This window comes from Culicoides brevitarsis, chromosome 1 (assembly GCF_036172545.1).
Source record: "Culicoides brevitarsis isolate CSIRO-B50_1 chromosome 1, AGI_CSIRO_Cbre_v1, whole genome shotgun sequence".
Classification (NCBI taxonomy): Eukaryota; Metazoa; Arthropoda; class Insecta; order Diptera; family Ceratopogonidae; genus Culicoides; species Culicoides brevitarsis.
In genome coordinates, this window is record NC_087085.1 from 12,670,354 (window position 1) to 12,694,811 (window position 24,458).

General features: G+C 24.7%; 2 protein-coding genes across 2 annotated transcripts in view; both read left to right on the plus strand.

The window, feature by feature from the left end:
- Positions 1-10,737, plus strand: part of LOC134832402 (neuromodulin) — a 41,612-nt gene extending 30,875 nt beyond the window's left edge. The window contains exons 3-4 of the mRNA XM_063846418.1: positions 9,723-9,847; positions 9,906-10,737. Coding sequence (XP_063702488.1) covers positions 9,723-9,847; positions 9,906-10,031 — 251 coding nt within the window. The 3' untranslated portion in view covers positions 10,032-10,737. The remainder of the gene's footprint in view (positions 1-9,722; positions 9,848-9,905) is intronic.
- Positions 10,738-12,289: 1,552 nt separating this feature from the next.
- Positions 12,290-24,458, plus strand: part of LOC134832349 (IQ motif and SEC7 domain-containing protein 2) — a 124,909-nt gene continuing 112,740 nt past the window's right edge. The window contains exon 1 of the mRNA XM_063846353.1: positions 12,290-13,087. Coding sequence (XP_063702423.1) covers positions 12,765-13,087 — 323 coding nt within the window. The 5' untranslated portion in view covers positions 12,290-12,764. The remainder of the gene's footprint in view (positions 13,088-24,458) is intronic.

Below are 24,458 nucleotides of genomic sequence, written 5' to 3' on the forward strand. Positions count from 1 at the left end.
TGAGTTATAAAATGATTAAAAATGATAAATTAGAGCAGTTTTGCAAATGGTTAAAAATGATAAATTAGAAAATGGCTTTGACACAAATTTAGTTTTCAAATCAAAACCATGTCAAAGGAAAAATTTTTTTTCAGTTTCAATTTTTTGGCAATTTTGAGTTATAAAATGATTAAAAATTATAAATTAGAGCCCTCTGATAAATTTTTATCCATTTGGAGCAAGATTTGACAAAAATGACTTTGACACAGTTTTTGACACAGTTTTTTTCCTCTTGATTTAGTTTTCAAAACAAAACTATGTCAAAGGAAAAAAATTTTTCAGTTTCAATTTTTTGGCAGTTTTGAGTTATAAAATGGTTAAAAATGATAAATTAGAGCCCTCTGACAAATTTTTATCCATTTGGAGCAAAATTTGACAAAAATGGCTTTGACGCAGTTTTTGACACAGTTTTGCTCTTGATTTAGTTTTTAAAACAAAACTATGTCAAAGGAAAAAATTTTTTTTCAGTTTCAATTTTTTGGCAATTTTGAGTTATAAAATGATTAAAAATTATAAATTAGAGCCCTCTGATAAATTTTTATCCATTTGGAGCAAGATTTGACAAAAATGACTTTGACACAGTTTTTGACACAGTTTTTTCCTCTTGATTTAGTTTTCAAAACAAAACTATGTCAAAGGAAAAAAATTTTTTCAGTTTCAATTTTTTGGCAGTTTTGAGTTATAAAATGATTAAAAATGATAAATTAGAGCCCTCTGACAATTTTTTATCCATTTGGAGCAAGATTTGACAAAAATAGCTTTGACACAGTTTTTGACACAGTTTTTTGCTCTTGATTTAGTTTTTAAAACAAAACTATGTCAAAGGAAAAATTTTTTTTCAGTTTCAATTTTTTGGCAGTTTTGAGTTATAAAATGATTAAAAATGATAAATTAGAGCCCTCTGACAAATTTTTATCCATTTGGAGCAAATTTTGACAAAAATTGCTTTGACACAGTTTTTGACACAGTTTTTTTTGCTCTTGATTTAGTTTTCAAATCAAAACTATGTCAAAGGAAAATTTTTTTTCAGTTTCAATTTTTTGGCAGTTTTGAGTTATAAAATGGTTAAAAATGATAAATTAGAGCCCTCTAAAAAATTTTTATCCATTTGGAGCAAGATTTGACAAAAATGACTTTGACATAGTTTTTGACACAGTTTTTTCCTCTTGATTTAGTTTTCAAAACAAAACTGTGTCAAAGGAAAAATTTTTTTTCAGTTTCAATTTTTTGGCAGTTTTGAGTTATAAAATGGTTAAAAATGATAAATTAGAGCCCTCTGACAAATTTTTATCCATTTGGAGCAAAATTTGACAAAAATGGCTTTGACACAGTTTTTGACACAGTTTTTTTTGCTCTTGATTTAGTTTTTAAAACAAAACTATGTCAAAGAAATTTTTTTTTCAGTTTTAATTTTTTGGCAGTTTTTTAAGTTAAGTTAAGTTTTTAAGTTAAGAAAAAAAAATTATTCAAAGTTTATTAAATTAAAATTAATCAAATTAAATTTTAATAAAATATATAAAAAATTTTTATCAAAATTAAATTTAGATAAAATTAAAAAAATATCAAAAAAAAAATAAATTTTTGTAAAATTACTTTAAATAAATTTAATTTTAGAAAAATTTTAATTAAAGTTTGATTAAAATAATAATTATTTATATTATATTAGGTATATATTATATTATATATTTCATAAAGATTTTATTTTTTTAAAATTAATTTAATTAAATTCTTATTTTAAAATCAATTAAATTTTATTCAATTTTTACTAAAAAAAAAAATCAATAATAAATAATATTATTAAAAAATTTATTCAAACTTTTGATAAAACTTAATTAAAATTAAATTTATTTAAAGTAATTTTTCAAAGAAAACATTTATTCATTTATTAAATATTTTTTCTTCTCAACAAAAATTAATGTTCTGAAAAAATTCAACGTTTTCTGAAATTTCCTTTAATTTTTTTTTTCTCGGAATATTTTTCTTATTCTAAAAATTAATTATTTTAATTATACAAAAAATCCATCTGTAATAAAATATTAAAATTTATACGCCTTCGCTAAATATATCAAGACACTTTTCTCCCATTTTCCAAAAAAAGGACCAACACAAGTCACAAAATGTCACTCCCAAGTCACTCGTAAACACACAAAAAAAGAAATCCTCGTGATGCAGGAAGCATTACGTTTATAACCCGCCATGGGATTTCTTTACATATTACTAAAGAACAAAAAAAAAGTTGTTGACTGCGAAAAGAAAGACATAAAAGTTCAAAGAAGATCATTGTTTCGTTACCGAACAATGGGGAAAAAAGAGGAGCCACAAAGGACAAAAGCATACTCACCAACTCATTTTTATTCAACATTTTCTTGTTGATATTGTGCACAAATATGTCACTAAATAGACAAAAAAAAAAACTTTTAATGGAAGAATAATATTCAGTCCAAATGGAGGTAAAATTGATGTTTCTTTAATCTTGTCTTTTTTTTGTTTTATTTTTATCCTTCTGTCGTTTTCCGCAGATAAAGAACGAAAAAAAAGGAAAGAAACGACGGAAAACAACAATAAATCAATTTGGAAAGGTTCATTCTTTGTACTTTTATATTAAATTATATTGATTATTTTTGCTCCGTATTTTTGCCTACCTGTAGCAATTTGACACCAACGAAACTAATTTAATTCCCACTTTTAAATTTATTGATGGACGTGATTGAAATGAGATTAACTACGACATATTTTTTCCGTTTATTCAATTTTTTCTTTTTTTTTTCGAAAAAAAAAATTTTTTTTTCACCGTAAAATGACATCTGCTTACATAATTAACTTGAAAAGACAACCTTGACTAAGGAAAAAAAGCAAAAAAAAATTCCTTCATGCTTTTCGCTTAAATATTTTTTCATGGTTAGATAACCGTTACATTAAGGTACATGAAAAAAAAATAGAAAACGGCAACCAACCAGCGAAACATAAACCAACAATTTTTCGCAAAGAAAGAAAAAATATATTTTTCACAGTTCATGTACTTTTATTTGACAATATTTGAATTTATTTGTTATTTTCTACCAATTTTGTGCAGCAATTTCTTTTTTTTTCCTGTTAGCGAAGTTTGGTAGTCTTGACAGTCAATTTTTTTATTTTTTTTTTCAATTCAGTTTTTATAAAAAAAAAAAAATTACATTTACAAAAAAAGCTTTTATTTAAGTGAAAGGAGGACATTCAATGAATTAAAACCTTGAATAAATTGCACGATTGACCGCTAAAAAAGGTCATGCGGTTTTTGTGGTTTCTTTTGTATTCAAAGTAAAATATTTTCTGGGTTACTGTTTTTCGCAATTAAATTTATATGCAATTAAAAAGGATTTAAGATGCTCTTTTGAATTAAAATTTTCCAGACACAAAAAAATATCTTCAAGGAAAAAAAAATTTTTTTTTATTAAAATTCTTGTTTTATATCAAAAACTTATAAAATTACAAGAAAATTTGCAGAAAATTACAAGTAAATGGAAAATAATGAGCAAAGTTGAGAACATTCTTTACAAATTTCTCTTGAAAACAACTTAAATTGCATTCAGTTGTTGCATAACATCACGAAACTCACTAAAATGGAGACGTCAGGTTAAATTATTTCTTCACAAATAAAATCCAACAAGTTCAACACATCGCCCATCGAACCATTTTTCATTGTCAAATCATTGTGGCAAGCAGTTTGATTTGCATTCACATCAAAAATGTGACCTTTTTCATTGAGTGACAGCAAAACATCCCCGAAAATGTGTTACAAAACATCATTTTCTCCCACATTCAGGAAAAAAAACATTAATCTGATCCATCTTGACATTTAAGATACAAAAAAATACAAGAATTTAAATTATCATGAGAATTTAGGCGAAATTGGGGATCTCATTGATGATGTTCGAAATTGATTTATTTTCACATTGCAAAAAAAAAATCCCCCGACAATCATCGAAATTTGCCTTTTTATCGCAAATAACCCGAAATTATCGCCTACAAATAAGCATTTTGTTCACATTTGTTGTTCATGTGTTCGTGTCTATTAAAATCAAATTTATCTCAATTTCCAAAAATTTTCGCGTTATTTTTTGGCGTGACACAATTTCCCTCGATTTCCGCTTGTATTTGTGTCTGCGTACCGAAATATCGAACGAGATGCTTGGGAGTAATTTGTCAAATCTCGTTTCGTGTATGATTAGGATTTTTAGCGGTTGGCAGGTAACGACTGACATCAAATTGCTGACCTACGTGTGTGACATCGCCGCATACATGCGACGAAAAAAATATTTCTCGTGGGACGGGATTTTTTTTCGGCGTTGTCTTAATAAATGATGTCAAAATTCAACGCGAACGCCGGGATAAATATTTAATGTGAAAACGTGAAGCCGCAAAATGAACCACAAACATTACTTATTTATAAGCGACAGAAAAACATGAAAATTTGCAGCCAAAATGAGTTTGGTTGCTCCTCAAATGATGACGGCGGCGGTAAAATCGTAACCGCAAGCATAACAAACAGGCAACGTGCATCGACTTATTTATTCATTAAGATTAGATGGTATCTGTTTGATTTATGATGGTTTCTTTGACGATGTGAGATGATTGGATTGAAAGCCAAAAAAAAATAACTTGATGCGTTAAAGGGGAGATTTTTAAATTTATGAAGAGGTTTATAGGAAAATTAATCAAAAATAATTATTTTAAGACAATTTAAAAGAAATTTTAAAAAAACTTGCATTTTTTATATAGAAAATCAATATCCATAAAAATTTTGTAACGCAATAACTTAAATTTACACATTACCTGATTTTAGCATTTTATCGAAAAAAAATTGACATGAGATTTTTTGATGGTTTTTGTGTTAGTCTAAGAATCAAAATTTAAAGCTCTAGAATGAGCTAAAGTGTTTCTATGCATTTTTAAATAATTTAAATATTTTTTTTATTTAATATTTTTTAAATAAAAATATTAGAAAATTACGTCGTTTTGAAAAAAAAAATTTTTTTGGTTCCTTATCCCATTAAAAAAAAGTCGAAATTTTTATAAAAGATTACCGTTTTTGATCTTTTTTCATTAATTTTTTTTAATAATTTGTTAAAATAATTATTTTTGTACCGTAGTTAATATTTTAAAATTAAAAAAAAATAAAATTTAATATTTCACAAAAGTAATAAATAAAAATTTGCACAAATTTTGTTATTTTTATTTTTTTTATATGTATTTTGATTTTTAATTTATTTTATTATTTTTATTTTTTAAGTAAAAAATTCTAAGTTCATCATAAGTTTTTCAAGATTTTTTTTTAAATTATTTTATTGACTTTCAAAATGTTTTAAAGCAGGAAAATTAAAATTAAGTATAAAAAACTCGTAAAAATAAAAAAATTCAAAATATGAAAATTGAACTTCATTGCATACCTTTTAGAGGTGCAAAATAAAATTTTCTTTTTAAAAAATTGAATTAATTGCATACTTTCGGGCACGTTGCTTACCAAAAAGAACTGATGGTAGGTAGAACGAAGTCAACGGGTCCACTATTCTTATACAAAATTACAATTTTTCTTGTTTTTTTTGAGAAATATTAAAACAAATGAACATCTTAAGGTTAACAAAAGGCTTAAATTGGTTTAATTCCCATTAAATATAGCAAACTTGAACATAAATTCTCAGAAAATGCCATAAAAGTTCTTATCATTCTCACGAAACATTCATTAAAACCTACTTCATTTCATAACAAAATACCTAAAAGCCAATTCAAAAGGATCAGCAACTTTAATAACATATTCATGATATGATGACGATGATGATGTTCAAAAATTTCAAACTCAATAACAAGTTCTGATTCACTTTCAGGACATCACGTATCTGCTTGATTGCAACTGAAGCGAGTACATTACTAATATCTAAAAATTTTGCCAAAAGTTACATTTTCGAATTTTATGTTAATATGTGCGAATGTCACCAACACGACTTTTCACTGATAGAGAGCAAAAAAAAAAGTTTCATAACGAAATCAATAATGCAAACACAGAACAACAACAACGAACTCGTGTCAAACTCATTGCTTGCTTTTTATTTCGTTTTTGCAACATGTTTGTGAATTTTAAATGGGTCAAACTATGACAAATATTGCAGTGATACGACGTTTTTTTTTTTGGTGCGAGACTTCGTGTTGACAACGCTTTTGGGAGAAAATTGCATTTTGAGGTTCGAGTATCAATTCGCCCGTAGGACAGATTTGATAGAATTTAAAGTGTTATTTACCCGATTCCCATATCCGATTATGGTGCCAATCTCGCGCATTTTTTGCTCTGTGTTTTTTTCAAATGAATCCCGTTAGCTAAAACATGAAAATCTTAAAAGCTTTTGTTGTGTGTGCCATCCATGCCATGCCAGACAGAAGATCCGCCGCATAAATTTCTCGTTCGCTATTTTTCCTCCTGTTTTCCGTATTTGCTTAGCAATTCGCTATCCAATCATGCGAGTAGCAAAAAAAAAATAAAGTGCAGTGAGCATAAATATTTGCATATCTATGTTAATGTTTGCAATTCAAGCCAATCCAATAGTGCTTCAATGGATTTTTATCAGCAGGGCTGTGGATTTAATAAAATTATTTTTTTTTTGTATTTTTGAAGTGATCTGGACTTGAAAGCGACACAAAAAAATCATTAATCAACTTACTGAAGCGTGATGATTTTAATTTTAATTTTATTCAGTTAACTATTAGGTCAAGCTCGTGCTTATCATTTGCGGAACTCGCGCATCTTTATTGATTTTTGCAGTTATTTTAATATTTTTCTGATATCATTTACAACAATTTTTATCATCGTACTTGAGCTCGAGTAATAAAAAAAATAATTGTTCAACGGATAATATTAACGGATAATCTTGAAAATGCAGTAAAAGGAGTCATTATTATCAATTATGATCAATAAAAATATTATTGTGGCAATTAAAGAAATATTTTTTTACGATCAAATAAAAAAGTTTTGAAGTGTGGATTGAAAATAGAGTCGATAGTTAATATTTTTTTTTTAATTTTTCAATTTTTTTATTTTTTTACTAAATAAACCAATTATGATAAATGTTTGTTTACATTTTATCTTTCACACAATTGCTCAGTGGCATTGTGTGTTTATTTGCTTGAATATACAAATACAATTATTTTTCTGATTATGAAATCGGTCAGCATTCGTGTCTCGTTCACGCAGAGAAAAACATCATCGGAGAGAGAAATAAAATAAAATTTTATAGAAAAGTGTGTTTTATGCAGATAAATGTGTCTATGGCAAAAATTGTTATGACGATTATTGTTATTATTTTATATTATTATTTGAGTTTTAAATTGTTTTTAATGTTAAACTGTTAAGCTCTCGGATAATGGGAAAATAATGCCAGCGGGGATTAGGGTTTAAAGAAGTTTGTCAGTTATCTTTTGTTGTTTCAAAATATAAGAACAATGTGGATAAAAGAGTTATCGATCTATTTTTAGACAAAAAGATATTGCTAATTCTTTGGAGAGATGACTGTCATGGAAAAAGATAAATGTTGATGATAAAATAATTATGATTGTTTTAAAGTTTTTATCATTGTTTTTAATAATATTTAATATTATGAGGAAGGCGCCATGTTTTTATAAAAAAATAATAATTTATCTTTATAAAACCCATTTTTTGTGATATTTTAAGAATTTTTAAAATTAACTGAATATAATTATTTTTTTTTCAAAATTAAATCTACAGGTACCTAATATTTAATAAAATAAATAAATTAAAAATAATAAATAAAATAAAATTAAATTAAAATTAAATAATAAAAATTTTTAATTTAAAAGCCAATTTTTTAAAATTTATTGAGAATAAATTTAAATAAATGAAAACTTTTAATTTTTTAAAGTTTCTTCAACTTCGATTTTTCAGTTCAAAATGGAGTAAATGACATATTTCAAAAAGAAAAAAAAAGATTTATTTAATATAAAGATTTATTTTATTTTATTTAATTATTTTACAATATTATTTGTTTAAAACTATTTAAAATTAATATTATTTTCAAATATTTTATTAATTTAAGTATAAATTTAAAAAAAAATAAATAAAAAATAAAGTAAAAAAATTTAAAAATTTATATTAAAAATTTAAAACTTTTATTCTTTTTGTATTCAAAATTTTTATTTTTTTTTGTATTAAAAATTTTGAAATAAAATAAAATTAAAAAAAAATCAACCAAAAAAAATTTTTAATTTTAATTAATTAAACTTTAAATTATTTAAATTTATTTAGAATAAAATTTAATATTTTTTTAAGTTCTTTTATTTTTTGTTCATAATATTTAAAAATAAAAAAAAAATCACAAGGATTTTTAATACAACATTGTTATTTAAAGCAATTAAAAATTTTTAAATAATTTTTTTAAAAATAATTTAGTTAATTTTATTATTTATTTATTTATTAATTATTTAATTAATTTATTTATTTGCACTAAATTTAAATACAAAATTGTTTAAAAAAAAATCAAATAATTACTTAAAATTAAATAATAAATATAATTTAATTTACTATAAATTGGCTACATTCACTCAATTAGACTCAAACAAATTTAAAACATAATAAGTTTGTACCTTAAAATAATAACATAATTTTTTTTTTATAAAAAAAACAAAAATTCTTCAAGGACATTTTTTTCATAAAAACAAAATTTTCCATTAAAAAAATATGTAGGTAGAATTTTCTAAAAATTCCATACTTTTCATACTTTTAGCTTTAAAACACGAAATTTTCCTTTGTACATCATCTTACAGCTTATACAAGAAAGAATTCAATGAAAGTAAAAATGCAACATTTTCCAACCCCCCGGAAAAGTCATGATAAATATTTTATTTGTCATTTATTTCGTTTTTTACAAAAATAAAAAAAAGTAACGAAATATCCTGAAAAACAAGAACAAAATAATTCACGTACATATAATTTATTCAAGAATTCAACAAATCCAAACATATTTTAGCGACGATTCTACTCAGTTAAGCGTAAATTTTAGTTTTGGAACGAATCCAAGACACACATTGTTTTTGCTGTGACACCCAAGGATAATGTTAGCAGACATTATTTTCAGTACAGATGTTGGTTTTTTTTGTGTGTTGTAACTTTTTCCAGCTCACACACGTGAAGAAAACGACTTTTTTCTTACCTTTAAAGATAATTTGCGATAAAGTACATGAAAGCACAATAAACATAACGCTGCACGCCCAAAACAAGGCACTGAATACTAATAACTGACAAAAACATAAATATCAAATATAAATGTCGTCTTGCTTGAACTTTGCACCTCCATTAAATATATTATCTCCTAATTAGATTATGGTTGTGTTTCGTTCGTAGAGAGAGAGAAATTCAAGCAAGTCTTGTCAAAGTTGATCGTTGTTGTTTGAGTTTATTTCTTTCATTAAATTCGAGAAAGCTTGTAAGCGTTTTGTTTCTTTTATGAAAGAAAATGGGGAAGAAAAGACACATATGTTTTGCTTGCGGGAGAAAATTGCTCCAAATTTGAAATTAATTAATTCAGTGTACGAGAAACTGAACATTTATGTCAAAAAGTCATGTGAGAATATTCATGTTACTCGGCGTAATAACATTTTAAGCCAGCGTTTTAAATGATTTTCCACACTTTTTCCCATTCCAGAGCTCACTCATGCCGCCACGAAAATTCAAGCGTGTTTCCGAGGGCACGTCGAACGAAAGAAGATAACGACAAAGGAAGACGACAAAAAGGACGAAGACATAGACATTGATGAGATTACAAAGAAGGTAAATTGAATTTTGTCAAACAAGTCCAAAATTAAACTTTTTTTGTTGTTGTTAAAAGGTTGCCGAAGAGCTCGACATTGACTTAGACGATCCCGAATTAAATAAGGCAGCAACTAAAATCCAGGCAACATTCCGTGGCCACAAAACACGCAAGACAGAAGCACCTGCCGAAGGGGAAAATTGAGCGTTGTAAACACGCGATTTGTGTAATTTTTAATTTTAATGATGAGCAGAAAAAATTATAATTATAGAAATATTAAAAAAAAAAATAATTAAAAAAATATATTAATAAAAATAAGGGACTTTCACTTAAAAAAAATGCTGCTTTAAAGAAAAAAAAAATAATTAAATAAAAAAAAATAATTAAATGCTCTTCAAAGCAAACCTGTTTCTTAGGTCTCGAATTGATTACTTTTAATAAAACTAAAAAAAAATGTTAAATTAAAAAAAATCGTCCTAATAAAAAAAATGAAAATATATAATATTTTAACCCCTAATATTAACAAACAACAAAAAAAGGAACCTAATAATTAATAAAATAATAATGAAAAAAAAATGAATGAGTATATATTTTCTACCTTTTTTATTGTTTTTACACGCTCCATCTAAATTAGTCGGGCACCTTAGTCTTTTACACCTTTTATGACGAGAAAAAAAAACTAAACATAAATAATATTATAATTATTAACTTGGCAAGTAACAAAAAATAAATAAACATGCAAAAAATAATAATAAAAATAATCAAAGAAAGACAAGACAATTAGTGCACACCTTCACCTAACATTATTATTATTACTTTTATTATTAGATTATATTCATTAATTATTACATACATACACAGTATGTTCAATCAATAAGCTTAAATATTATATTACATATAGTTATACTACAAGAACAACATCAACAAAAAACATTACATTATTATTACTATTGCTAACGTACATAGTACCACAAACACTAATGAATGATACAAAAAATTAATAAAGAATAATTATAAAAAATTAATTGTTGTCAACTGCATTATAATTAAATTAATTTTAAAATTATATAAAATAAAATGTTTTATTAAAGTTAATATTTGTTTATCCTGTAATAGTTTATTCATTTTCAAAAATATTAATTGAATTAAGTTTTTGTTTGATTATAATTGCAAATAAAACGTATAAAATAAACAATCATTTTAGTTTGTGGAAATTTTATTGTTTGTTGAAAAATAGAAACAGAAGAAAATAATTAAAGTAATGATTGTCCTATATTTTAGTAAAAAAAAAGTAAAAAATTATAATTAAAACGTAAAACGATGAATGAAAAGAAATAAATGTTACTATTATAGATCCTAGTAAGAAAAATGTTTTATTTATCAAGATTTTTCAAGGTGAATATTTTAATGCTTTCTAATTGTTATTGATGTAATGAATTTATTATTTATTCATAAACTTATGTATTTATAAATTTTGTTCAAATTTTCTTTTATTTAATTTAAAAATTTTCTCAAAAATTATTAAACTATCTTTAAAAATTTTCTTTTTAATTTCTTGTTTTCTTTTTTAAATTAATTTTTAATTTTTTTTCAACTATGGAAATTTATTTTTAATTTTTAAAAACTTTTTTCTAATATCATCTTTTATTTAATTTAATTTATTTTTTAAATAATAAGTATTTTCTCAAAAATAATTTAATTATTTAAAAATATTATTAAATTATTTTAAAATAATTATAATTTTTTAAACCTAATTTTTGGAAAATTTAATTTTTTAAGAAATTAAAATTAAAGATTTTTTTTTTTGAGAAATAACAAATTATATAAATTTTTTTATATTATAAAAATCTTTATATGAAGGTTAGAAAGACTTTATTTTGTCGAATATCAATATTTTTAAGAGACTTTGGGAGAGATTTCTAATTTAAAATCTTATTATAATATGGTAAAAAATACCATATTTTTAATTTTTCTGATCATTTTATTGCATGATTTTATCAATTTCAATATGAGCTGATGCTAGAATTAATTTTTATTCGACGTGAAATGAAATATTTTACAGATTCTAACGGATAAACATGTTTAAATCGATTTAATTACCCTTTGAAATCATAGATGGCGTTGTTTCACTGTGTTTGTTTTCGTCGGATTACAGTACCCTTTATGATTTGAGACGAATGAAAGTGATAACCCCTTAAAGATTTGAGCGCCATCTGCGACACGAAAACACGGAGGCTCGTGACTGAATTGCATGAGGAAATCCGAGTGACGGAGTGAGACGAATGAAAGTGAACTGTTATACAGCTGTCAGGTAAGTATACCAGTACTGGTATACTTACCTGACAGCATATAACAGTATCACTTTCGATCGTCTCACTCCGTCACTCGGATTTCGCATGCAATTCAGTCACGAGCCTCTTCCGATCAAATGAAAGCTGGGGCAACCAGTACGGTTCGAACCATCGATGAGAAAGGACGTGTATCTATCAGTGCGCGTTTCGTCTCTTTTAATTATTGTTTTTGATCGGATTTGATAAGAAATCGCCGATGAAATTTTATGCAAACCACTAAATGGTAAATTTTAAGGCTTAACGAAGCGATTCTCGTGTTTTTCGGCACGAATTTCAGTGAAAAAATACGAAAAATTCGCGAATATTTTGCATCTGGCCGTTGATCCAATTCCTGGAATAATAACAACAAATAATATTAAAAGGAGGCAAAAAAAATAAAAAATTAATAATTGATTGTCATTCAGTGCAAATTAATTAAATCATAAAAAATAAAAAAATAAATGTTAAATAAAAAAGCAAAATGCTGAAAAATAGCAAAATTGATAAGAAATAATAATTAAAGTGTAATTTTTTTAAATGATAAGTAAAAAAGTGTCAATAAAAGAGTTAAAAGTCAAGTAAACTTGGTGCAAAAATCATACAGAAAATGTCTGAAGATCCATTACAGATGCGACAAAGCACAAGTGTTTCACCATCACTCAGTAGTGCGAGTCAAAGTCCAAACAATAGTAATACGACAACCCCTAAAATAATGTCTGAGGCACAAATTCTCGCCTTGCAAAAGGGGAATATTATGACATCATCGTCGAATCCCTCGTTGATTGCCGCGGAAAACTTGGCACGCGAAAATGCCTTCCTCAAGGAAAAATTGAAGGAAATTGCCGCAGATCGAGATCGCCTGCTGTGCGAAGTGGCAAACTTGCGTGTGGAATTGGATATGGCAGAGCTGAAGCAACTTCCAGATCAAAGGTGAGTTTTTCAAAAATTCTTATTAGAATTTTTTTTGTTCTTTCATTTTAGAACAAAACAATTCTTGTGCAATCAGGAAACAAAACAAAAAGAGATAATGAAAAGATTAAAAAAAATTCTTATCTCGAACGAGATGAAAGAAGAAATAATTCCAAGTGAAAATCCGTTCGTGCTCCAGTTATGTCATTTCAGTCATAAAAATTGCAATTTTACCTTGTAAATCTGCATCATTTACATTTCCTTCCTCTTTTTGCCGCACACTCGAGTGTTTTGCTACCATTTCGTTGCAATATTGCTCATGTCTCGCGAAAAAAATTACACATAAATGGCTTGATAAGCAACTGCGAGTAGAAATGCTTTTTCTTCGTTACTTATTACTTGCTACTTTTATTGCGTGCTGTGCTTCCGTTTTTTATGCTAATCAACTCCATACCCAAGGGTAACACTTTTTCTCTGTTTTTGCGCGTCTCGTAAATAAAATAATGAGGTGAACATTACGGGAGCGTTGATTGCCTTTTCTAATCATATGGAACATTTTTTTTTTAATTTTTAGTTTTTAATCCAGATAATTTATTAATAAATTATAACATTAGACAGACTGATTCTGTCATAAATTTTATATTTAAACCATAAATCATGTAAATTTTGTTATGATTAATTTTTTTTTTTTTTTGAATGAATGAAACCCTTTTGTTTCTAAAAACATTCATCACAAAAAAATAACAATAAATAATATTTAGCGAATGCACGTTCCTCTAAATTTTAATAATAGTATAAATATTTCGTGAGGTCAATGTCCTCTGCGTGACACAAATTCGTTATTCATACGCATCAATTTTTATGACGCTCTTGTGACAATTGCATGAAAACTAATAAAATAGCATAAAAAATGTGTTTCGATTTGTCTCTTGTTGGTCATCAATGAGAAATTTTAGATGTCCCCGATGTACCACACTTGACATCATTTCACTTTTTTTATTATTTTAATGTTTTTCGTATTAAATTACATTTTTTTTAAATTTTACAACTTACGAAACTTAAGTGCCGTTTAAATATCACTTCCTTAACGCCATTGTTTGTCAATTTATTAATGCTTTTTTTTTTTTTCTTGTTGGTTTTTTGTATCGGATGAGATTATGCGGTAATTATTTTCGTGAGAAATTTAATTAATTTATATTAAAAGTGTACTTAAATTTCGTTTCGTACAAAAAAAAAATTGTATGAAAATGTATTTGAAGAGATAACAATCGACTTACATCGTTACCATACGCGCTTAATTTTAAAACCAGATGATTCTGCGTTAAATTTTTAGATGAAAAAGTAAGATTCTTACTGAGAAATGTTTTTGATGGCATTATTTTTTTTTAATATTTCCTTTCGTGGATTTATATTTTTTTATAAAAAAAACTGTTGAAATGAGTGGATTTTAGTTAAAATTATTTTTTTAAAATTAAAAAATTAATTTTTTTTTTAAAAAAAAAATAAATTTTTAATTATAAAAAAATTTAATTATTAATTTAATAATTAACTAATTAATTTAATTTAATCATTTAAATAATTATAAAAAAAATATTTTTAAAATTAAGAATTGTTTAAAAAATAATTTAAAAAATATTGATTTCAAAATTCTTTAAATTTTTGTAAATTTGATATTAAAATTATTATTAAAACTTTATTATTTAAAAATAAAAAAAAAAATTAAAAAATTTTATTAAATTTTATTTATTTATTTATTTTTTTTTTTTTAATAAATAATTATTTTTTTAATTTATTTAAAATTTTTATTAAAATATTATTCTTAAAATTAAATAAAAAAAATTTGATATAACATAATTATTTTTTTTTAATTTTACTGATTTTTCTTAATTTTAATAAAATATTCATTGAATATTTATTTCAAAATAATTATTTTTCAATTAATTACAATTTTACTTTTTTCTGAAATAAAAAAAAAATTAAAAAATTTCATTGAAAAAAAAAAATAAATTTTAAAAGACTTCAGTAAAAAAATAAATATTTGCCATTAAACTTTTTATTACACAAATTTCCAAAAGTGCATTAAAATACGCTCACAACCAATTTACGACGTTATTTAAATCGTAAAGAAAGTCACTTGAGTACATCTGTGATTTTTTTTCTTAATAAAAAAAATATTGAAAAAAAAGTTTGAATTACATCACATCACATTTAATCTCTCAGAGGAAAGGCAATTAAAGTACATTTGTTATTTACAAGACTTTGACAGACTTTACTCCCAAGTAGATAGTTGTTTATTTATTTGCTTTAAATATTTTTTTTAATCTTAGTTTTTTTTTCAAATATTTTCAAATAAATGTATCAAATCAGATTGTTGCGTGACTTTTGTAAATATTCTAAATTTTTCGGGATTTTTCAAGTCAAGCGCGCACGTTCTTGATTTTTAGATAAATAAACAAGATATCCATAAATGAATGTTTACAATTTTTTTCATGACCTTTTTTTTGAGAAATAAATCAAAATTCCGAAATTTTTGCCGTTCAAAAAGGTTAATTGCCGTCCGTTATTCCATGAACTCTATTTTTTTTTCTACATACGCGTAAATGTAAATAAATTCCATTGTTATTATTAATAGTACCAATAATAACTATACGATTATTTTATGAAAATTGCTTGTTAAAAATATTTCTTGCTTACACTCATGATTGGACTCCATAGAGGGCAACAAATTTATTAATAAAATTTTTCGTGCGTGGAGGTGAAAAAACACATTCGCTGCATTCTAGTCCGCTGCATGCATCTTCGTTCACATTACATCACGACTGTAAAAATTAATAAATTTTTATGTGTCGGAACACTTGCACCAAAGTGTGTTTCCCGTACACCAGAGAACGAGAAAAAGAGAGCAGTGCATCAAAAAATCACAAAGTGTAAAATGGAAACGTTTAAAAATACATTTTTTCCTGCTATTCTCGTCGCACGTAGAAGAAAAAAAAATCCCCAAATGAATAGATTTTAATGTAATAATTGGTGTTGTGTTGTGTTTATCAGATACTTTCATCTGTTGTGACTTTTTACGAGTTAATAAGTGTGTTCTGGTTGTAAGCAGCAAGTGTTCTTCTTGCTTTGAACTTTTGCTGTGGAGTTTCAATTAATTTTCATTTCTCCAGAAAATTCATAAAATTATCTCTCATCGAGTGCGGAACAACGAGGCAAAGTTTAAAAGTAACATTTATGACTCACATATTTCATGCGACGAACAAAAAAATTCTCAGTAAGAATATCTGTGTCATAAATATGTCTTGTTTTGTTTTTATTTTATTTTATTAGTTTTTTTTCTATAATACTTTTCTTTGAGGAGGGAATTTGCGAGTAGAGATACACGCACAAATATAGAGAGATACAATCTGTAATGAATGAGTTGTTTTGTTATTACGATTATTGAAGTAGAAATAAATTTTATTTGTGAGACCTTGAAGATGTTTCATGATGGCAATTTGACTTTTTGACCCAAGCTGTGAGATCGAGAAAGAAAGTTTATCCGGTTTCTTCTAATTTTTCAAAAAATCTAAATATTTAATAGATTTTTTTTAATGGAAATTTATTTGTATTTAATTTATTATTTTTTTTTTTAATAATTTAATTTAAAAAAAATTAAAAAAAAATTTATTTACATTTTTTTTTGTTCGAAATATTCTGATTTGTTTTTTTATTTTCCTCCAATTTTTTTAAATTAAAATAAAATTTAAATAAATTTCTTATTTAAAAGATTAATAAAATTATTTAATTAATTTTTTTTTATTCGGAAAAAATATAATAAAATTCAGAACATTTCGGTCAAAATAAAAATCCTATAATTTTTTTAAATTATTTTTTTTTTAAATTTTAATTTTTTAAAAAATAGAAAATTATTTAAATAAAACAATTAATTTTGTGAAAAATATATTTAATTTAAAAATTTATGTTATTATTTTGTTTATTTAAAAAAAATATTTAATTAAAATTTATTTATTTATTTTTTTTATTTTAAAATTTTTTTTTAATTTTTGACAAAATTTTATTTAAATTAAAAATACATTTTTTATATTTTTAACTTTTTAATGGATCAAGAGACAAAAAAAAATTAAAATAAATTTTGAACAACCCAACAAACTTTTATTTTTTTTTTTTACCAGGAAACCTACTTTTCATTTAAATTTCGTACCACAGAGAAATCAGAACAAAACACAATGCGAAACAAAAGTTCTTCAACTCTACCGAGAGTGCATAGAAATGTTATCTTTTTTGCAGAAATTATCCATCATCGCACACAAACCAACTTCTATTATCATTTTTGCGTTCATTACTGAGCTTACTAAGCTAACCATTGTACAATAAAAAATTTCTCGGAATATGGGCTGGATAGCCGGCGTTGTGGGAGTATCATTCATTCTTTGCATGCCATAACTCATAAATTGCAAAAAAAAAAAGGAGAAACTCGAGATGAGATAACATTATGATGCAATTTTGTGCGATAAAAGCATGCAAAATCTGTTTCCTGAGTGCATTTTAAATAGAAATTTATCAGAATTTATCAAGAAGAAAAGAAATTTATGTTTGAAAAAAGAGAAATTATCTCGTGCATACAATAATGAAGAGTTATTGTGATAAAAAAAATAATAACAACAGACACTCTTTCGTGGTGTGGTAGAGCATGGTACAAATCGTCCCACATTTTGCGATAAAAATATTATTTATTTGATACGATTTTAATGCGAAACGATTTTATCAAAGCCCAAGTCATTAAATTCAATTCTCATTTCCTTGCTGGTTTTTTTTATCATTTTTACCTCCGTTGATGATTGTAATTATGGGATGATGGTGAATCAATAAATGGGCGTTTAACGTTAAAAATTCCGCAAATTAAGAATAAATATTTAAATGGAAGAAGATTAATGGGATTGGATGGGACTGAAAGTTGATCTTTATTCAATAAATATTTATTGGGGAGGAAAAAAGGTTAAAAATATTTGATATTAATTGCAATTAAAAAGGAAATTTTTTAGCGGATAAGCTAAAAATATAAAAAAAAAATTCGTGAGAAATTTGAATAAAATCTAAGTCAACATAATCTTGTTTGGATATCCAATTCTGGTAATAATATTAAACTTTTTTTTGTGTGTGGGATGCAGAAATAGACAAGCAGACGACAGTTTTTGTCTTTTTTGGCATAATATGATAATATAATTTTTACGTAATATTAAGCGAAATTTTTCTCATGATTTTTTTTTTTTTTTTTGTTAGAATGAGAAGAAAGTTATTTCATTAACTAAGTTATTTTTTTGACGCAAATTCTTTCAAATGTCACGAAAAATGAAAGATTTCAGTAAATTAAAAAGTTAAGTCTAATAAAATTATTATTTCTGCAGAAATTTTATTTTTTTATATCGGATATTTAAATTTTTTTCTGTAATTTTGTGTAAAATAATTTTTACCTATTTTTTTTTTAAATAAATTTTAATTTAATTTTAAATTATTTAATTTTTTTTTCTATAAAAAAATCATTTAATTTATTTTCTTTTTTTCTATAATTTTTTTTTTAATTTATTAAATCAATAAATCTGCTCTTTTTTAAGAAATTTTTGGAATTCTCTCTAAGTACTTTAAATTTATTGAACTTTAAAAAAATCATCCTCATTTGCTCGAAGCATCTCAATATTTAAGCTTCATGTATGACTTCTGATTTCATGTCTTAACATTACTTCAACCTTGTTTAGAAATTTGGCATCAATTTTCACATTTATTTTACGTCATTTTCTGGAATTGTTATTGATTTTGTCGATTTGAAGAGATTTCTTCATATTTTCTCACATATCAAAGTTAAGTGAACTCTTCTTGTTGGTATGGTGATTGATTGTGTCATGCCAATATTTTATAAAATTTTGTTCTTATCACAGAAAAAAAGTTGGGAGCAAAACTGACACTTCATGACAAAATAAGCAGAAAATAAATTTATTAATAATTATTAAATGACTCACAAAAGTTTATCTGAAGAAGAAGACAAAGTCATTGCCTCAAAATAAATTTAATTTTCTTCAAGCAGAGACTAACGATGAATTATTGTTCTTTATTTGCTGATGCAATAAAAGCTTGTTTGTTGTAAAAATTTACCTACTCCAGAATTTCTGTAGATTTTCTGCTCTTATGGCACAACAATGCCTAATATTTGAATATTTTTGTGTACTTCAAAGCCCAAATCCATGAACAATTCTAAATAAAATGTAAATTACGAGGCAAACATTGTTAAGTGCTAACTGCCGTACATGAGAAAATGGGTGTAAAAAGACAAACAATCGACCAAAACTATCTTTTTAAACACAAAAGTTTGCAGCTTTCCAAATGACTAACTCAGGAACAAGAAACAACAACAACAACAACGAGCACTTAATAACATCAGTAAACAATGCATTTAATTTAGTTATCTTTTCATGCCTGCGAACGTAAAAGGCGGCGTAAATTTCAGTCTTAGTCACTTTTATTTATTATTTTTTTTTTTATTATTATTATTAATTCAGAGCGAGCGCTATCAACACGTTTCCAGATATTAAACTGTAAAAACATGCAATTGCAAGAGCCTTATTTGAGACAACAAAGAACAATATTGACATGCCATACTTGCAATGCTCCTTTCCTTATATTTTATTATTTTATTTTATTTTTTACGAAATACCACGAGTTACTCACGTAAAAACTTCCGAGCGCTTCAACAACTGTTTTTGTAATGATGGGCGTTATTGCGGTCATTTATTATTATTTTTGCCATTTAGTGCATCATTTTGTTTGCTATAATTGCCCAAGTAGTGTCAACGCATTTTAATTTAAAGGAAAAATTCATTAAGTGTTGTGAAATGAGTCGGTCTGCTCGTATTGCTCGTAAAATCTAATCGTTATTGAATGACAAGACAGCAACGCGGCAAGAAATAAATTAATGATTTGTGTGATTTGCGGTCAAGTGTACGTAGATGGAGTGATCAAGGTCGATGTGTGATTGATTTTTTCTACATTTTTTTTTTTTTTTTGTAGTTAACGATGAAAGCAATTACATGCAGAAACAATGCAAACATTGTATCATGCGATCTGTGATGAAAAACGTGCCGGAGATTGATTTTTACGTTCACGAGGAATTTTGCAAATAAATTTTATAGATTTCAATAAAAAATTATTTTTTAAAAGAAAATTAAAAAAATTTAAACATGTAAAATTGATTAAAATTTTTAAAAATATAAAATTTATACATTTTTAAAATTAAATATTTTTTAATTGAGAAAATATAAAAATAATTTAATTTTTTTAATGACAAATTACTTAAAATTATTTTTTTATATTTTTTTTTAATTTAAAAAATTATTTTAAAATGTATAGATTTTATATTTTTGAAAATTTTGAATAATTTTACATGTTTAAAAATTTTGCTTGAGAATAAGTCAAAGAATTATTAAAAAAAATCTTTAAAAGCTCATTAATTTTTTCTTATTCTTAATTTTTAAAGTTTTAAATCAATTTTTTTTTTATTTTTTATAAAAAATTAAGTTTAACAAAAAATTCTCTTTACAAATAAATTACAAGACAAATTAATTTAATTTTAATATTTTTTTTAAATTATTTTTTTTCTCAAAATTAAGTTAATTAATTTTAATATAAAAAATAATTTTTTAATTTTTTTGAAATTTAATTTTAAAATTATTTTTTTTTTTTGAGTTAGTGACTTCTACTTTAGCTAAAGTCGATTGAACTTTATAAAATTAAAAAAAAAATAATTTTGAATCTAAATATTTCAAAAAAAAAAAAAAATTAAATTTTTGATTTTTTTTTAAATCCAAGAAAAAATTACAAATTTCCCGCCTCTGCAATTTGCATGCAACTTTTTTACAACCAACAAAAAAAAAGTCAATATGGTAGCAGGAACATTCTGATACGATCTCTTCTATTTGTTGTACATTTTTTATAGTTGCTGGTAGTTGGCTTTTGTTGTATTTGTTTGTGTTATTTATTTCATTTGTTTGTAACAATTGCTCTATAACTCGTTCGCCGTTCTACAAACATGTGTTCGACAAGTATGCAAGCAAGCCTTTATTTTATGCTGCAATTGTCTTTATTTGAATGCAGCTGCTTTTTTATGAATTTCTTCCTAAAATAAAAAAAAAATATTCTTGATAAAAATTTTTGAAAAAAAAAAGTTTGACATTGAACTAGACATAATTTTACATTTAATTACAACAAAAGACAGGGCATGACCCAGACAATTAACCATAAACAATTGAAACCAGATGTTCCTTGTAATTGTTACTTTTTACAAATTAGAGGGAGGAATCTGAACGCGACTAGAACAAAAAGTTGAATGAATAAAAGTTAAACTTAAAAACAAAAAGGGGGAATAAGAGTCATTAATTTATTTTTTACAATAGTGCTCTAATTAACCCGGTCATGGAAGGAAAAGAAACATATGAGTAATGAAATATGATCCCTCAGAGTAAAATTTTATGATTTTTTTAAAATGAACGGAAGTCGTCAATATTTCGACGAAAGTCTACTGAAAATTTTTTCGACGTAATATAAAAATAAAATATTTGAACAAAAAATTGTCATTCGTGATCGATCGACGTCAATTATGAATTTAATAATAATTCGCCATAAAAAAAACTCCGAAATAATAATGGCAATCGATAAATTTTTAATGACTGCTTTGACAAAAAAAAAGTTTGGTGGTGCTAACAACATCTTGAACACGGCAGGTGAGGACGATGTTCTTCAATATTCAATAAATTTTTAAAAGCAGCTGTTTTTATCGTTATGTTCATCATCATCGTCTTCATTTATTTTTGGCTTTTACTTTTATTCGTCGATGCAACTTAAAATTAATGTACAAGAAATATTTTTTTTTATGATCTCTCATTATTTACAATTATTGTATCAGCAAAAAAACCAAAGATGAGAGACGAAAAAGAGAGAAAAGATACATAAAAGAAATTCTTTTCAATTTTTTTTTTCGGGTAACAATGGCACTCGTGCCAAATTCCATGATGATACAATTTCTTTGTTCGCCAGATTCTTTTATTTTATTTTTTTTTGTTGTGCTAAAAAAAATAAAATAGTAAGAATTTCACCGAAATAGCCGAGAGATAATTACGTAATCGACCATTTTCGTTGTTATCACAGCTGTACAAATGAAATAATTCTCAGTCATCCGTGAAAAAATCAGTTCGTACCGAAAAAAATTTAAACAATAGACTGCATTCAGCACTTTTCGTGTGGTTTATGCGAAAGAAATGTTAAAACACGTCATGTCAATCAACAGGAAGGAAATACATTAACTCGCTCAATGGCCAGTGAAAAATTCGATGATGTTAAATTTCATCGTGAATTTGAGAAATATTCAAGTGTTTGTGTCAAAGACGAGAAATTTTTGCGCAAATATTCCTTTTAACAACGAAATATGCGCCCGGAGAGCAAACACATGACGAACAAAGAATATTTCTCGAAATATTTTCTGCTTTTGTAACAAAAAGTAACATGACTCAAATGTAACTCTGACGCCAGCAGGGATACCATAACGAAACATGACAAGAAAAGTGACAAGGCCGTTGCTCACATGTAAATGTCATCTCACTTAATCATGCCATTCATCGGCATCAGAGAGTTGTCTCAAGTTATAAATTTATAAAAAAAATGTTTTAAATAAACCATCTGACCATAATTCATGAAAAAAATAAAAAATCAAGTGCTCATGTGTCTGTAGGTGTTAATTGAAGGTCATTTATCGGTAATAATCGCAAACTTTTTTTTTCTCTACATCTCTCGTGAAATAAGCACTTGTCTCCGGTTCATTTCATTTTCTCAAGCCGAATCAAGTTTCGATGTGTACCTACAGTGAACGAGAAGAAGTTATGATGTGTTTGTGGTTTTTTGATTGAAATTTATAAACAAACAATTTTTTATAGCCACACAAATTAATTAGCCAGAACGCGGCGCCGCTCAGTTCTAACAACAATACAACGTGTTGATGTTAAAATGAAAAATAAATAATAATAAATAGTAATCGAAGTCTCGTTTGTGAGGAGGAGTGTTTCAAAGTTTTTTTTTGCAATCAATCACTTTTTTTAATGAAATATGTTGCAAAAAAAATTTTAATGTCATGTTTTGTTGAATGGAATTTTTTTTAAAAAGAGTTGAGATGAATGGAAATAGTACTAAAAATATTTAAAATTGGTATTTTGTAACTTGAAATTTTTAAAAAGTCTGGTTAAAAGTGATGATTTTTAATTTTTTGAAGAGTTATGAGATTTTAAAGCACATTGAGAAGTCAATTTAAAAAAAAAAAACAATTTTCGTTAAAAACTTTTAGTCAATTACTCGTATATTGTACTCGTTTAAAAAATAATAATAATAATTTAAAATAAAAATTTAATTTATAAATTTTTTAAAATAATTAAATTTAAAAATTTTTTTAATATTTAAAAAAAAATTTAACAAAAATAAAAAAATTATTTCAAATTAAAATAATTTTTTTAAAATTTTATTTTTATTTTTTAATTTAATTTAATCAATTTCTTTATTTTTTTTATTTTAATTAAATTTAATAGTAATAAAATAATGCAATTTAAATTATTTTTAAAAAAATTTTAAATAAAATTAAAATAAAATTAAAATAAATTAAAATTGAAAAAATAAAATTTAATTTTTTAAAAAAATTATAATTTATTTTTAAGAAAAAAATATTAATCAATTTTTAATTTTTTAAGTAAAAAATTTAAAATAAATAAAAAAAAATTTAAATTAAAATATTTTATTTAATTAAAAAATAAAATTTAAATATTTTTAAAATTAGACTAAAAAATATGAAAATTTTTCAATATTTCAAAAAAAAAAAAGTAAAAAAAAAATTTTTTTTAAAAACGTTTCTTACATATAAAAAGATATTTTTAAAACTATATTTTATATTTTAAAAATATTTTGTAAAATACGTTTTTAAAAAAAAAAATTAAACTTAATTATTTATTTAATTAAAGTACTAAAATATTTTAAAATCTTTAAAATTAATTTTTTGAATCTCTTTTTTTCAAAACAAAAAAAAAATCATTTAATTTCCAATCACTTTGCGATACTTCAAAATTTCACAATAAAAGCATCACTTGATTTTTGACACAAAAATAACAATCCTGATATTATCTTCTCAACTCTCATTCAACTCAGACAGCAATTGAACAGCACTCATAAAAAAACATGCAAAAAGAATCTGTTTCACAGATGTATCACATTTGCATTCCTTTTTTTGTCTTTTATTGTTTTCGGTAAATTTCGTTTTGACCCACAAACGACAAACAACAATGGGATTCCCAGAAATCCTTTGTCGCTCTCC